General features: G+C 34.7%; 1 protein-coding gene across 1 annotated transcript; it reads right to left on the bottom strand.

The window, feature by feature from the left end:
• Positions 1-9482: 9482 nt before the first annotated feature.
• TRIADDRAFT_29035 (uncharacterized protein) lies at positions 9483-15548 on the bottom strand (the record flags this gene model as incomplete). The annotated part of the gene is made up of 6 exons (XM_002115179.1): positions 9483-9725; positions 9808-9893; positions 10027-10258; positions 10358-10884; positions 11061-15173; positions 15404-15548. Coding segments are annotated over 6 exons (5346 nt in total), but the record flags the coding sequence as incomplete, so codon positions are not given.
• Positions 15549-15923: the final 375 nt, after the last annotated feature.

Below are 15923 nucleotides of genomic sequence, written 5' to 3'. Positions count from 1 at the left end.
CTTTAGAAGAAGGGCATGGTTAACAAGGCCTAGTTTTGACTTATTCTGCTGGATTAGATTGATTTCGATATTTACAGAACATGTTTAGCGTAGATAGCGTTCTGTATCAAAATTCCTTATACGTGGCGAAATAAGAATTTGAAACATGGTCGTAGTTCTAGATTGTCCATTGGAAGTAACTTGGTTAGCAAGGCCTAGTTTCTACTTACACCGCTAGATTAGCTAGATTTGGATATTTACAAGACATGTTTAGCGATGATATCGCTCAGTTAAATCACTAACACGGTGGCAAGAAGTTGAAATTGAAGAAGTCAAAAGTCGTACTCATCCACTGTCTCGTTTCTACTAACTCTACTCGATTATTAAACGGATTTCAATATTTATAAGACATGCCAATATAACACGGATATTGCTCTGCACCAAATCATCCATAATGTAGTAAATAGCAAGTAGAAACATGTTTTCATCAATTGTCGACTTTCGATTACATGATTACGTCGATGTATAACAAGAGCAATTTGACCCTTGAATTAGATGGTTAAGAAGGTCTAGTTTCTATTTATTATGCTACATTAAATTGATTTGGATACATCAGTTTAGCGTGAATATCGCTTTGCGTCGAAATCACGAATAAACTAACAAATACGAAAATGAAATATAATTGTGCTTGAAAAAGGTCCACCTTAAATTAAAAAAGTGCTTCCGAAGTGGAATGATTCTAGTCAGTAATATTGTATTGCTACTGTCAGATTCAATTGATTTTGATTTTCTTGCAGAGGTAACAACCATAATAAAATAGCAAGGCAAAAATAGCCAATTAGGCATTGAGGATGGATGTGTATTTGTTGTTCGCCAGCTGTGGTCATTTGTTTTTGTTGAGTAAATTAGATTCCATTTTATACGATCGAATGATTTGTTGAAGGCCTTCAACGTTTATTTTATTTTTAATGGAGGAGAAGGATTACTTCATGTATTAGCCAAATATGTCATCGATGAAATCCTCAATATTCAGGATTGCTAGAGCGTGTACTATTAGAATAAAGTATTTTTCCATTCATTCCGAATCAATTTTACTGTATATCTATTTCTGCTAGTTTACTGTTTGCAATGTAGCACCGATATGCATCACAACGATATGGAGCTTAGGTAAATCATGTAGATTGCCCAAAGAAATATAGTAATTCATGTTGTATTGACATCATAATTGATTAAGAAACTACTAATCCTATTGATGATGTAAGAGATATCGAGTTCAACAATTGGCTATTCCATTTGGCAGGAGTAGGTTTAGCGTGTATTTAGCGGCGATTTCTCCATTGCCTGATGCAAGTTTTCTTTAACGTAGAGGTATAGGATGTAAAGCTACTGTAGATTTTACTTTTTCAACAGTCTACAACCACTAATCAACCGATTCTCGATTATCGTACATGAGTTTGATAGAAAGATCAAACTGAATGTAAACCTTGATGTCGATTTCAATTGATGTATGCATGACCTGATCGATCTGCTCTGCTTATTCTTCTTCATCGATCATTTTCACTATTTGATGTAAAACTAGATGTCATTGAAAATCTAATTTCAATTTATCATCTGATCGATTTGCTTATTTTTCATCTTATTTGATCGAAAAGTTGATGTCGATTTCACGAATTGGCTTCATTATACATCTATTAACTTGAAAACATGATGTAATTTTTATCATTTGATCGATTTGGTTTTTCTTGATCGTACACTTTTACTACATCTAAATTTCAATTGATCACCCAATCGATCTGGTTCTTCTTCATCGTACAATTACACTATTTGAACGTAAAACTAGATCGAAGTATCAATTTGGTTCTTCTACATGGTACTGGATTGAAAAGTCGATGTAGATTTGATCATAATATCGATTTGGTTCTTCTTCATCGTACTCTTTCACTAATTGATGTAAAACTACATGTCAATTTCATTTAATGACCAGATCGATCTGATCATTTTTCATACTGCTCTTATTTGATCGAAAAGTGGATGTGGATTTCAATTTATCACCCTTTCGATCTGGTATCAGATCGAAAGGGTGATATCAATTTTTACTTTTCAACAGTCCGCAGCAACTTGAATTTTATCTATCTAGATTCTGCTAGCTTCTCGTCCATTTTCCTATCGCCTAATTAATTCGATTAGAATATTATTCATATTCCTTTACATTGGTATCGCTATATTGGATGTCCATTTCTACTTAAACTATTTAAGGCATTTTACATCAGTTTTCCAGTAGGATAATGAATCCATTTGTTAAGACATCGTTAATTAGTTGTATGCCATTGGCCTTCAATAGTATACATATTGATTTTGCAGTCATGATGTGCACCACTACGCTAGGATAGCATTTTCCATCCAACTATTTAGGTTCTACCTAGTCATGAGCAATCCATTCAAAATCACTGCGATAGCGGGCCGCTAGCGTTGTGGCCTACACTATTTTACGATCGACCAGCGTCATTAAAAAAAAAATGCGAAAAGAGAGGAGAGAAAAAAAATCAAGCTGTTCTTGATACTCTACATCATCTTTTTGCCCAGGGGCATGGCGTCATGGCGATCCTAAATAGTGAATAGGTGTTGTTAAGATGATGATGATGGATTTTGAATTGGATTTGCAACATGATTGCGTCAATGAACTACTAGAAAGCATATTACGGATATGAGCAATCCTTCAATTCCATTTGTCTCTGCAAACACAGAGGGAAGTTCTACACTAGGGTTCATGGATTTTGAAGATGATTACATCAAGGAGAGTAGAAAGCTATTTTGACGGATATGAGCAATCATTCAATTCGATTTGTGACTGCAAAGAGAAAGAGAGAGAGACACTCGACACTAGGGTTCATGGATTTGGAACATGGATTGCATCAAGGAGAGAGTAGAAAAGCTATTTTGACGGATATGAGCAATCATTCAATTCGATTTGTGACTGCAAACAGAAAGAGAGAGAGACACTCGACACTAGGGTTGATGGATTTGGAAGTTGATTTTTAACATGATTGCATCAAAGAGGAAGTAGAAAAGATATTACCGATATGAGCAATCATTCAATTCAATTTGGGTGCAGAAAGAGTGAGGGATATTTTATATTAGACAGAGGCAAAGCAATCAAAATAATCTCTGGCCTCAAACAACCCATAAAAGAGCATTTTGCATCGCATGGAGTGTAGTGATAAAAACATGATCACTTTATTGATTATTGTTTGATAACTTAATCATCATCATCATCATCAATTGATGGACTTGAAGGCAGAATGAATAAAATTGATGTAGTGTAAGATAGAGATGATAATTAGACAAGAATATTGGACTAACCTGATCATGGTCTTGTGGTTGTAGTTGATATTTTCGATCAATTCGAGCATATAATTCATAAAGATCAGGGATAGGCACTACCGTGAGTTTTGTCATGGTGGCAGCATCACCAATCCTACTAGCCAATGCCAATAATTGGCGTATCTCTTGTAGACTTTTCCTTTCCACAGAAACACCATCAATCGTTAATAATCGATCGCCAAGTAGAATATCATCAATGCCATGGAGTAAAAAGATTGTACTTTGACTACGGCTACGTAAACGCGTTAAATTTTCCTGTTGAACTTTAACGCCATGATGAGCGATGAGAGTTTGCGTTGGGATGGTTACCGTTCGTGAGACATCGGTCGTAAATAATGGCTTTAACGGGGGTAAAGAGAGAGTTAGTGTTTGTCGATTTGCATCACTTGGATGGCTTGTATTGGTCGCAGCTGCATCTTGTCCACTAGCAAATTCAGCACAGATCGTTTCTTCGACCTTTTTCAACGGGCGATGAGAGATACGATCACTGCTAATATTATGCATTTGTGTAATGACAGTTGCTTTGGTAGTCGATTCGGTAGAAGAAGGAGGAAGAGAAGGTTGATTTGGCGTTGGATTTTTACCACTGGACGTAGCTGACCAATCGGAACGTTGTTGATTGACTTTAGGGATAAATTTAAGTGAACTTTTACGCTTGGAAATAGGAGGAGGTGACATTCTTAAATCGTTATGACTACCAGTCTTGGTATTGGATTGATTCGTAGTCGTTTCTTTCCTCAAGTTAGCATGTTCACGTTGAATATGATAGACTTTCTTGGATCCCCAAAAACTACTACTAACATTACTACTACTACCATGATGACTGCCGCCACTATTGGTCCTTTCATATTGACTACCAGTATAACTACTGGTTTCCATATCCTCATCGCCGCCTGATTGTTGCATTAACGGTAAAGTTTGCTTTCGTTCATCATCCTCTCCTACCATATAATAAGCTCTTTCGCGTGTTTTTTTCTCTTTCTTACTCTTTTTCCCATCGATTTTTTTATCGCGATCTTTATCTTTCTCTTTACTTTTTTTACTAATTCGAAACATTTCCCCACTCCTCGATGGCAGATGTCTACAACTGCAACCTACCAATAAGATAATTCTTCACCAGCTAACACCATCAGATATTATAGTAGTCTCTATCGATCTTGACTTTTGCTACTGATGATCCAATTAATCAATTCTACTTTTCCTTCATGAATTAATGATGAGAATAACTGATGAATGTCAGCTAAGGTGGCCAAGGCAAATCCTACTTGGGTTACTACAAGCTATCAATTATGGTTTGAAACGTATGGCTACGCTAGCTTCTGCTGCAACCTGTATCCATGATACTATGTGTATATATAGGCGTTGTAGTCATGACTCAGTAGTAAGCCTATCGATCGTCGACCAATGCATCTTGGACTGTAGAGGAGCCAAGGTTACTCATGCTTTGGCTGGGTTTGCTGGTATATCTGCTGATTTAATTTCCACTATTTTAATGCTATCTACTAAGCAATGACTTACGGCTATCCGGCCTAGCATAACAGATCGATCGATGCACTCAATACTAGTGGAATAGATCAAATTTGTCTTTTGGTAAATCTCTACCGGAGAGAGACAAGTATGTCGTCAAAGTTACCTCAGATAGACAACAGGCTTGGCTATTGGCCTATCATAACGGACCGATAACACTCAATATGCAATGGAATAGGTTCAATTTGTCTTTCCATATATATATATCTCCATCGATACTCGTATATCTTAAAAGTGTCTCCATCGATCGGATGGTGTTGGCTATCGGCCCTATCACAACGGACAGATATCACTCAATATCAATGCAATGGAATAGGTCGAATTTGTCTTTCTGTCAACATATATAGAAAGAGAGAGATAGCAATATATATATATATATATATATCATGCCCATGCAATAGGTCAAATTGATCTTTCTTTAAATCTCTCTATATAGCAATATAGACGTGCATAGATCATACCAATGCAATAGACCAAATTTGTCTTTCTATATATCTCTTTATATAGCAACATGTACGTATCTATATCATACCAATGCAGCAGGTGAAATTTATCTTTGTATATCTCTCTATATAGCAATATAGACGTATATATTTGTTATTGTCATATATATCATACCAATGCAATAGGTCAAGTTTGCCTTTCTGTATATCTCTCTATATAGCAATATAGACGTATATATTTGTTATTGTCATATATATCATACCAATGCAATAGGTCAAGTTTGCCTTTCTGTATATCACTCTATATAGCAATGTATACGTATATATTTGTTACTGTCATATATACTAGTGCAAACTCCCGTCGCTTTGCTGACGGTTTACGATAATGTGCTCATTTAACAGATAGTATTACCATTTGATAGACCTTATATATGTATATATATCATACCAATGCAATAGGTCAAGTTTGCCTTTCTGTATATCTCTCTATATAGCAATATAGACGTATATATTTGTTATTGTCATATATATCCTACCAATGCAATAGGTCAAGTTTGCCTTTCTGTATATCTCTCTATATAGCAATATAGACGTATATATTTGTTATTGTCATATATATCATACCAATGCAATAGGTCAAGTTTGCCTTTCTGTATATCACTCTATATAGCAATATATACGTATATATTTGTTACTGTCATATATATCATACCAATGCAATAGGTCAAGTTTGCCTTTCTGTATATCTCTCTATACAGCAATATATACGTATATATATATGTCACGGCTAAAACCCGATCCAGCTATTATGCATCTATTATGCATAATAGCCGACTAAAGCCTAAATGAAGAGTAAAATCTTTCAAATTTCCAGCTTTAGACGCCTATGCAGGTACCTTTAAGTAAAAAGCAAAGTATTGAATCATTTTATTGCACTACGAAAGTATTTAATTTTATTGCATATCTGAAAAGAAGTAAACGAAGCTGGTTTCCTTTCTTTGTAGCTGTAGCAAGTAATCTTACTTAAAGTATATGTACTCTTATTCGGGCTTCAGCCGTAAAATGCATAACATTATGACTACAAGAAGTCAATTAGTGGACTAATAATTGGAATTTATAATTGTATCGTGAGATCTAAAGCTCATTGCAGATCTTTTCGGCTAGTGAATTTACATTGCTGCTAAAAGGAGATCTTCTAAGGGAATGCTTACAGAATGATACACGAGTCGTATTTCCCGTAAATGATATTTTTTGAATGTAAAGCGATAGGTTAGCATAGGTCTTATCTACTACCGGTAGTCTTCACATTACAACTCTAACAGGATCTTCTAAGAGAAAGCCCGCAGAATGATGTAGTCGCTTTTAATAATAATATTTTTGGAATGGAGATCTATATAGATACATCTGCCAGACCTTTGTCCGTTTGCATATACAGCACTGTATATGTTACGGGAAAACGTAGGCCATAATACATATATACATGCTGCTCTAACGGTATATTCTAAGAAAATGCCACTAGAATACTATCTATTCCTTTAATGATGCTAGCCAATTTTTTAAATGGAGACCTACAGATCAGCATAGATCATATCAGCGAGTCTTTACATGCCTGCTCTAACGATATCTTCTAAGCTCAGACTGGCCTCTGAATGGTATAATTCGCTTAAAATGATACTTTTCTTGAATATACGCTATCGCACTAATGTCATCATTTTACATCAGTCAGCTGATACGCTGCTTCTTGAACAGTTTAGCGGTGCCTTAAAATGGATGATCATAAAATTATGAGAGTTATTGCAGTCCTTGGTAGAAGACGTAATCCCATGTAATAAAGTGAATTATTTTCCTAAGATGCAGAGGCTTCATACTTTATTAAATTTAGATTAGACACTTTATCACGTAGATCAATCATAATGAATTAATTAATAATTGCCTGCGGTGCTATGGATATCTCATGTAGTAGTATTCAGATTAGTAAATTTAAACTAACCTGCTATGAGAGTGTGCTTAATAACATTAAATTATACAGTACTGACTCATTTTCAGTCCTAGATCAATCGGTATGATATCATTATGTAATAAATAAAATTGATAGATATACCGTGAGAGAGATATATCTCACCTACTAGTCTTGTAGACACCATTTTGAACATATCTTATAAGAAGATGGTTATAAAATGAAGCAAATATCTTAAATTATACATTATTTTTTATTATAGATCAATCCCTTCGATATCATGGTGACTAATAGTTAATGGATGGTTGCACAGCAAGATCTATGGGTCTCCTACGCTAGCTTTTGTTGATTACCGCTTTCATAATTATAATAAGCTATTATCACTGTAGAATTGTCGATACTTTGATTGTATGTACAGTAGTAGTACTGGTGTATAGATAAATCAATTTGATATGATCAAGCCTAATAAATGAATGATAATAGATGTTTATACCAGTATAGATCTTACCCAGCCTAAAATAATTGCTGCTTTAACGTACAGTACCTTATAATTGTATGGGATTCTAAAATTTATAGCACTTAAATATATGGTATGACATTAGGCACGGTATCTATGTCCCAAATTAGTCAGTCTGACACAGTCACGAATAACCAATTATATACTAAATATACCAATTGTTACACTATAGTTTATGGGATGAACTATTGAATAGAATGAACACGCTCATGTATCAAATAGGGTAATTACTGTAGTTAAGTAAATAAACTAATGAGATGATATGCAGTTTCTGTTCTACAGTTCGATTGGTCAAGGTTAATACCATAAATTTAAAAGAAAGTCAGCGGGTGTTTTACTAACACCATACTTCACTTTTTTGACCCATCGTAGGGGAGCATAAAACAGCTGGACACTATAGAGAATTATTAATTTCAGCTCAAACAAGTTGTGCCTAGCAGACAGCAATTAATCTAATCTATGAAATTTTTAGACTCAAATGTTGATCTTCCCTCAGATAGGTGTCTACTTAATACATTAAGGGTTTGATCACGCGCAGCATTAGTTAATCATCACTTTAATCATTAAAATTATACAGAGATTACAATCATTTAAAATATCAGACTAACACGCGCGATAGTTGTACATGTCCGACAAATAAGTTGAGCGTTAACTCAGTTGTAACAAAATTTTGTAATAGAAATAATACAGCTCACGACTATACGTGTACCACTAAGAGAACTGAGCCAAGTATATCTAAAGAAATCTTTCACATTAATTACCATATAATGTAGATATAAAAATAAAAATGAGTGATGAATAAATGATACTGATATACACTCTTAATAGAATTTATGGATGACTATTTGCCAATAAATAAATACGACTTATCTGTATTAACAGACAGCCCAATAATTATACTGAATATAGAAATATTTCTTCCCGCTAAAAAAATCTATGTCGTCGTTAATGATACAATATTACATAAAAATATAATTTACAGTGAATATTATCTTAATCGAATTTTCTTCCATGATATCGAATTCAAGTAAAAGTACGAGAAAAATGACGTAGAATAAATTTGTAATACAAAATGCTATCCATTTTGTACGCTTGTATATGTCTATTTTCATCAATACGTAAGCCGGATCATCGCAGCAATCATTCTAATGATAATTATTTACAAATTATTTTGCAATATAATTATTTACTACATAAAATATCTGTACATGCACGCATGCAGCAGAATCCATAGGTGCACATCTAATTATATATTCTTATATACATATTTATATAGATTACAGAAAGAGACAACAGCGCTATTCGCATTTGAAGATAAAATATAGATTCATTCGAAAGTCTAAAAGTAATCATATAAACTAATAACGTATCAAGAATAGTTTCGATTTAATATTAATAAATACATATGGTAGTAATGACCAGAATTATTGGTGTCGATTGATGAGATATTCTATTATATATGAGGTCATCATGTATGATAATGTGTTAATGATAATAGTGATACCATAGTCGATCTCACGCTCACTTTAAACAGAAATGGCCTCTAAGTTATCTATGGTATCACTCAGGATTACCGTTTGTTTACTATTGGATCGGTGAAGGGTTCCATTGTCTTTTCCATAGTCTAATTTGTAGAAGGAAAGAAAAATTAAATTTAGATGCAGAAGCAGTTTTAGGCCTAGGTGCAACAGAAGAACGTACCAAATAATAAGTTAAGAGCTTTTCTAGTACTTTGAACGAATCTCATATTCTTAACGTTTCTGGATGATAAAACGACGCTTTCTTTACTGATACTTAGCATATCGAAACCAAGGCCTGCTAACAGTTCATGACAACCAGGACTATGCCACGAACGGCCGTTCAATGTGAATTTCGTTACTGCACCAGCTTCGCCAGGATTTTGATTAATAAAGTCATTGATCTATATTTATAGTTAGTTAATACAACAGTAAGTTTTTTTATACTAATTGTAACTAAGATACGCTAAGCTATAACTTTTGTACTCTACATACCACATTTAGTAACGGGGCAACGTGACTAGGATTTTTTAATAATTGAGATATACTCAATAAAGAGCGAGAATTTAAACCTGTAATCAAGAATTAATGTGATCAATAAGCAACAGCAAACATATCTATTACTAATTTGCATATACTATGATTTAAAAATGTTTAATATATCAACAATACAGATAAAATAAGAAATAGCTTACTACTACTGACCTAAAAGTGCATGCAGGCATTCAATTGATAAGGAAATTCTATTGTAGTAATCATCATTGGGAAAAAATACAGATGCAGGCAAATTTTTATTTTCAGGCTCAAGACGAAATCCAACCGAAAGTAAAATTTCTTTCCAACCATTTATCCATTGTACTTTTTTTCCAATACTATCTTGAGATGTGTACATGTTTGAATTTTGTCCTATCTTAATCCGCTGATACGCCTTTTTAATCTATTTATATTAATAATCAATAACATTAATAAATTAGAGGGCAATGAAAGTAATAGCCATTCGTCCCAACCTTTACTATGCATTTGCTTTACAACTTACCAAATGCAAAATAACCTTTAGCGGCTCACGACATTCTCTAGGTTCCGATAAAATTTTACCAAGAGAAAAAGCTAGTAAAGATGATTTATTACTAAAAACTGCGTTAGTTCCGTCACCAAGAAGTAAGTAACCGGCCCAATAAGATGGATGAGATAATTTCTTGGTATGTCTTACTACAGACATGGCTTGAGTTAATGACTGATTTACAGTCATGCCATGAGTCAAACACTGATAAAAGCATCGAAAGAATATTATCGACACGTCTTCTTGTACTGGCCACAAAGACACTAATACAGAAATCGCTCCCGCCTCAAGAAAAGCACGTGATAAAGCTAGGATACTATCAGAAGTAATTCTACCACCATTAGTGCCGCTCGGATTAGAATATGGGCTTATGGTGACTACTTTAGCATTTAATTTTAAACTAAGAATATCAGCTGGAGTTAAAAGAAATTGCATTGGTGCTGGTGCTATATCCGAACCATCGCTATAAACCGACTCATCGTCAGTAGGTATATTTAGTTCATCTGTTTATAAAACAGAACAAAGATGTAAGTAAAATACAAGTGTAAGAATAAGGGAAAAATACGATATGTCAAATAATGTATAGTAAAATTGATGAGTTAAAGAGTTATAAAATTAATTATAATTAAAAGTATATATATAAATTTATATTTAATCTATACAGAGAGAATTAAAGTACCTGATGATAAAATTATAGCCGAAAGCTTCCATGATACGTGAACATTAAAGTGAATGCATTCCGCGGCCGCTAAATTTCGGAGTACATAGTCCTTGGTGGCCATTCTGCCTATTAGGGGTCTCCGACTTATTATCGATGAAACACATTTTATTTCTACATCACTTCCATTAGGTAACTCGCAGTAGCTCGGAATAGCAGCACTACCTACAAGGAGGGCTGGTACATTGTCGGGAGATAAGATTAAAGAATGATTGTAATCATCTTGAATGTTACTCATGGCCATTAACGATGGTAGTACAGTTAGGCTAAACCGTGAGTATAGATATTCTTTATTGATTGTTCCTTTCAGTAAACTGAAGGGTACCAGAAATAGATCTCCTTGCAATATAAGCATCAATTCCTTATTTGATGGATTAGTTGGTAAAGCATCCTCAATCGGTGTAATTAATAGATCGTATAAGGCTCGTAACGGTTGACGATTTAAGGTACTCCGCTTTTTACTATATTGATTGTTTGCACTTGCAGTACTACCACGTCTATTAACACCAAGTGCATAAGGACGAGATTCGTCTTCAGTAGAGCTCAAATAATTATCGATACCTCGATGTAATTCTTCGAAACTTCTCCCTAACATTTCACTATCAGTTTCCCATTCTGAAGCACTACTACTGTGCATAGCAATCAATGAATGCATGCTACTAGCTGTAGATCGTTGATGTAATTCTACGCCAAGAGCCTGCCTCATGTTGGTGACATACTGATCAATTACAGGTAATGTACAAGTCATACTAATAGAGCCTATGCTACTTTCTGGATCGATAGGGTCGGTAGCTTCTGTATCGTCTACCAAGCATTCTTGAAATTTGACAACACCTTCGTTGGGCTTTAAAACCCATACATATAAGTGTCCTAGAGCAATGGAATAGTATAAAACTGGTACTTTTCGCTTATCGACGAATGTATAAATAAGTTCTAAACTGATGGATGAGCTGTTATTGTTGACACGATTTGTACTATTATCTCGCTGTTTCTTTAGTAAGATATCTATGAAAGTCTGAGAGCGTCCTCGTTCAGCAATTACTAGGGCTTCTTCATACTTATTAACACTGATCAGAACACGTTGCAAAGCCTGACAACAGGCAATGTGTAAATCAATAATTGAGAATTGGTAATTATCACGTGCAATCATATCTGATTTCAATGACTCAAATATGCTTAAGGCATCATATAGTGCAGTTTCGGCAGGAGCTACTTCACCAAGCATCCATAATGAAAGGCCTAGCCGATGATGGATTTTTGCTTGATCTTCAAGAGAATTAATGTCCATAGCGATTTGCAACGCTCTTTTTGAATACTCTACTGATTTACCATAGTCGCCAAGGGCATGATGAATTCGACCTAAAGAACTGAGAGCTTTGCAACTGGCCGTGGTATTTTGAATGGTATCAGCAAGATTAAGGCGTTGCTCTTGGTATACTATTGCTTGGTCTAGGTTTCCAATTGTTTCGTATACATTTCCTATTTCTCCCAAAGCTCGAAGTTGTCCAAATTGAAAATTTATCTCATTTGAAATAGCAAAGTCCTTTTCATGATAATATAACGAATCCTGGAAGTTTCCCATCTTTTGATACACTTGGCCAAGGCCGCTAGAAGCATCGCATATTCCTTGCTTATCCTCACCTGAATTTGCAATACTCATTTGCTCATTAAAGTAATCACGTGCCTGTTCGTAGTTTCCCATTTGACAATGTAAATAGCCAAGTTCTTTATATGCTGAACCCATTATTCGGTTAGGAAGATCTCGAGAAATAGCCAGACGTTTTTCAAAATATATCAATGCTTGTTGTAGGTTGCCTAGTGCCTTACTACATCTACCAATACCAAAGTAACCTTGCTCTTGTTCATGCTTTCTGTCACTTATTTGTGCTAAAGATAGTAAGTTGTCAAAGCAGTCGCTGGCATCTTTAAATCTCTTAAGCGCTTCATAAGTATCTCCTAAATCGCAATATGATCGGCATTTATGTGTTATATTGCCACGTAAGGCATCAATTAATGATAACTGTTTGAGATGATGGTCCAAAGCGTCATCTAGGCATCCTAAAAGTCGATAATTTACACCAATTCTACCATGAGCTAGACCAGCGAGTTTTCCATCTTTTACAGTATCTTCAGCATGTACCAACTGTTGTTTATGGCAGTCTATTGCTTTTTCGAATTGACCTAGAGCTGTATAGGTTAAGCCTATATGACCATATGCACAAATGATTCCTCTAGTATCATTTAACTCCTCGAAAATTCTGCGTTCGTGAGTATAATTTTCAAGCGCTTCATTATAGCAATTGAAAATTCGATAAGCACTTCCAAGAGATTGATATGCGTTAGCTTCCATGGATTTGTCTTTCAACACTTTTGCAAACTTTAACTGCTTATCGAAAAACTGGATTGCCTGATTTTGACTACCTAGGGCAAGATACACATCTCCAACATGGCCATAAGCGCTGAAAAGTAAACTAGCAGATTTCACTTCAGAAGCGATAGAAACATATTCGTTCATACACGATAAAGCTGCTTGAAAATTTCCAGTCATTTTATAAGCACAACCTAAGTTGCAATAAGCACGACCGATGAAATTTTTGTTATTAGTAGACTTTGTAAATTCTAGATCTTTACGAAAGTATTTAATAGCTTCTTGATAATTATTTAGGCAATAGTATACATATCCCAAACAATGATAAGCTCTTTCTTCACCATCAGTATCGCCTACGTCAATACATAATGTCAAATAATTCTCATAGTATGGTATCGCTTGGCTATAATCGTGTAAGAAGCAATAAAAATTCCCTAGGTTATTCAAAGCTCGGAGTTCATTATTTTCATCATTAAATTCTTGGGCCATACTAAGATGCAATCTATAATGGCTTTCTGCTTTTTCTAATTGATGCATGGCTTGATAAACAATTGCTAAATTACCATGAGTACTACATTCTGCAACGTAATCACTTGTATTTTTTGAAGCTAAGAGTGCTTGCTTATGATAACGAACTGCCTCATCGTAACTTCCTAATGAGTAATAAACGTTGCCAATATTACCATAGGCAAGGCATTGTTCAGCTAAATCCTCAGTTTGATTGGCTTTTTCTAAGTGAGTATTGTGTAATTTAAGAGCTTCTTGATATTCACCAAGCAGATACAATACTATCCCTAAATTTGAACAAGCTCTACTTTTACCGATTGAGTCATTGGCTTCGGTAGTTAGTTGTAACTGTTGCTCGTGATATAATCGAGCTTGCTTTAGATTATTAGTTACTCTATTGATATGACCGAGGCACGCTAATCCTCTCGCTTGTATTAATAAGTCATGTAAGTCTTTACCTATTTTTAATACCTCCTGATGATATTCAGCCGCTTTAGCATAATCTCGCTTGGCTTGATGCAAACTACCGAGGTTGCTATAAACTTTAGCTTCTTCCTGTTTGTCTTCTAACTCTAGAGCAATGTCAAGGTGCTTTTGATGACATTCCATTGCACTTTGCCAATTTCCCATACAAAGGTAAATAGAACCAAGGCTCCCTAATTCCTGACCTTCTTTTTTTCTATCATTTAATTGGCAAACAATGGTAAGGCATTGCTTATGACTTGCCATTGCATTCTTAATGTCACCAAGAGCAGAGTATACATGCCCAAGACTACTTAATGCGACTGCAGCACTAGAGCGATCTTTTCTCCTCATAGATAATTTTAGTTGTTCACGAAGGTGTGTTAACGCGTCTTGACTACGGTGCTTAGCAAACAAAGCATTTCCTAGATTTCCGACAGCCCGGCATTCACCGTCAACATCTTCTAGTTGTTTAGCAACTTGAAGATCTTCATTCATAAAGTGAATAGCTCGATCGGTATCACCTAAGCGCCAATATGCGGTACTAAGAGCTGAATATACAGAGCCACGTAACCTAAGACTTTGAGAATCAATTTTTAATGCTGATTCTAAAACAGCTATAGCACTTTTCGTTAGTCCAGCTGTCAATAGTTCTTGACCGAGAACAGAAATGACAACGAAAGCGTTTTTGTCTAATTTAGTTTTCTCAAGTTGTTTCCATATTGGACGTAATTTCTCTAATTTTTTTTATTATAAAATGTAGAAGTAAACGTTAGAATAGATTAAATATACAGTTACAATACATTAAAGTAAAATGTATAAATGTATAAAGTTGATCATGATAGCGAGATGTTTAAAAAAAGTAGGTTCATTTTTTTACTCAGCGAGTGATTGCAACTACCATTGCTATAATCATACTTCAATTCTATTGACGAAAATTTATGGAATAGACATCAATTTCACTTACCCTTCCATGACCACTGGAGAGATACCATTTTTAATCCATTTAATAATTGATCATTACGAGGTTCCAATACTAACCCGCTTGCGAATGTTTCTAAAGCGTCTGAAAAATGGCCAAGCATTTGTTGCGCAATGGCTTTACGAAAGAAACCCTATATGCAGTTATACATATATATTTATTAGTGTAGCATACGCAACGATGATGGTGTAATAACCATTAACTACGCAAGTATTTCTATGATAGATTGCTGATAACGAGCTATAATGCTATAGAACAAAAAGAGTCATTTTTCAGCTATTCAACTGCCAACACATTACATGTAGTCTCCTATGTGCAATAAGGACATAACAAACATATAGCCACAGGGATAGCCAAGAGCGATATTAAATGCGTAAGCGCTTTAACTAAAAGCATTGATATAAGTGAACGTATTATAAATCTGTCACCTGTGGTTTATTAAATACCAGGCAGGCTTACTTTTTATGACATTCAAAACAACTGTTTAGCTTTCACACAAATCACA

Source organism: Trichoplax adhaerens, genomic scaffold (genome assembly GCF_000150275.1).
Source record: "Trichoplax adhaerens TRIADscaffold_10 genomic scaffold, whole genome shotgun sequence".
Classification (NCBI taxonomy): domain Eukaryota; kingdom Metazoa; phylum Placozoa; class Uniplacotomia; order Trichoplacea; family Trichoplacidae; genus Trichoplax; species Trichoplax adhaerens.
This window is presented reverse-complemented; position numbering and strand designations above follow the sequence as displayed.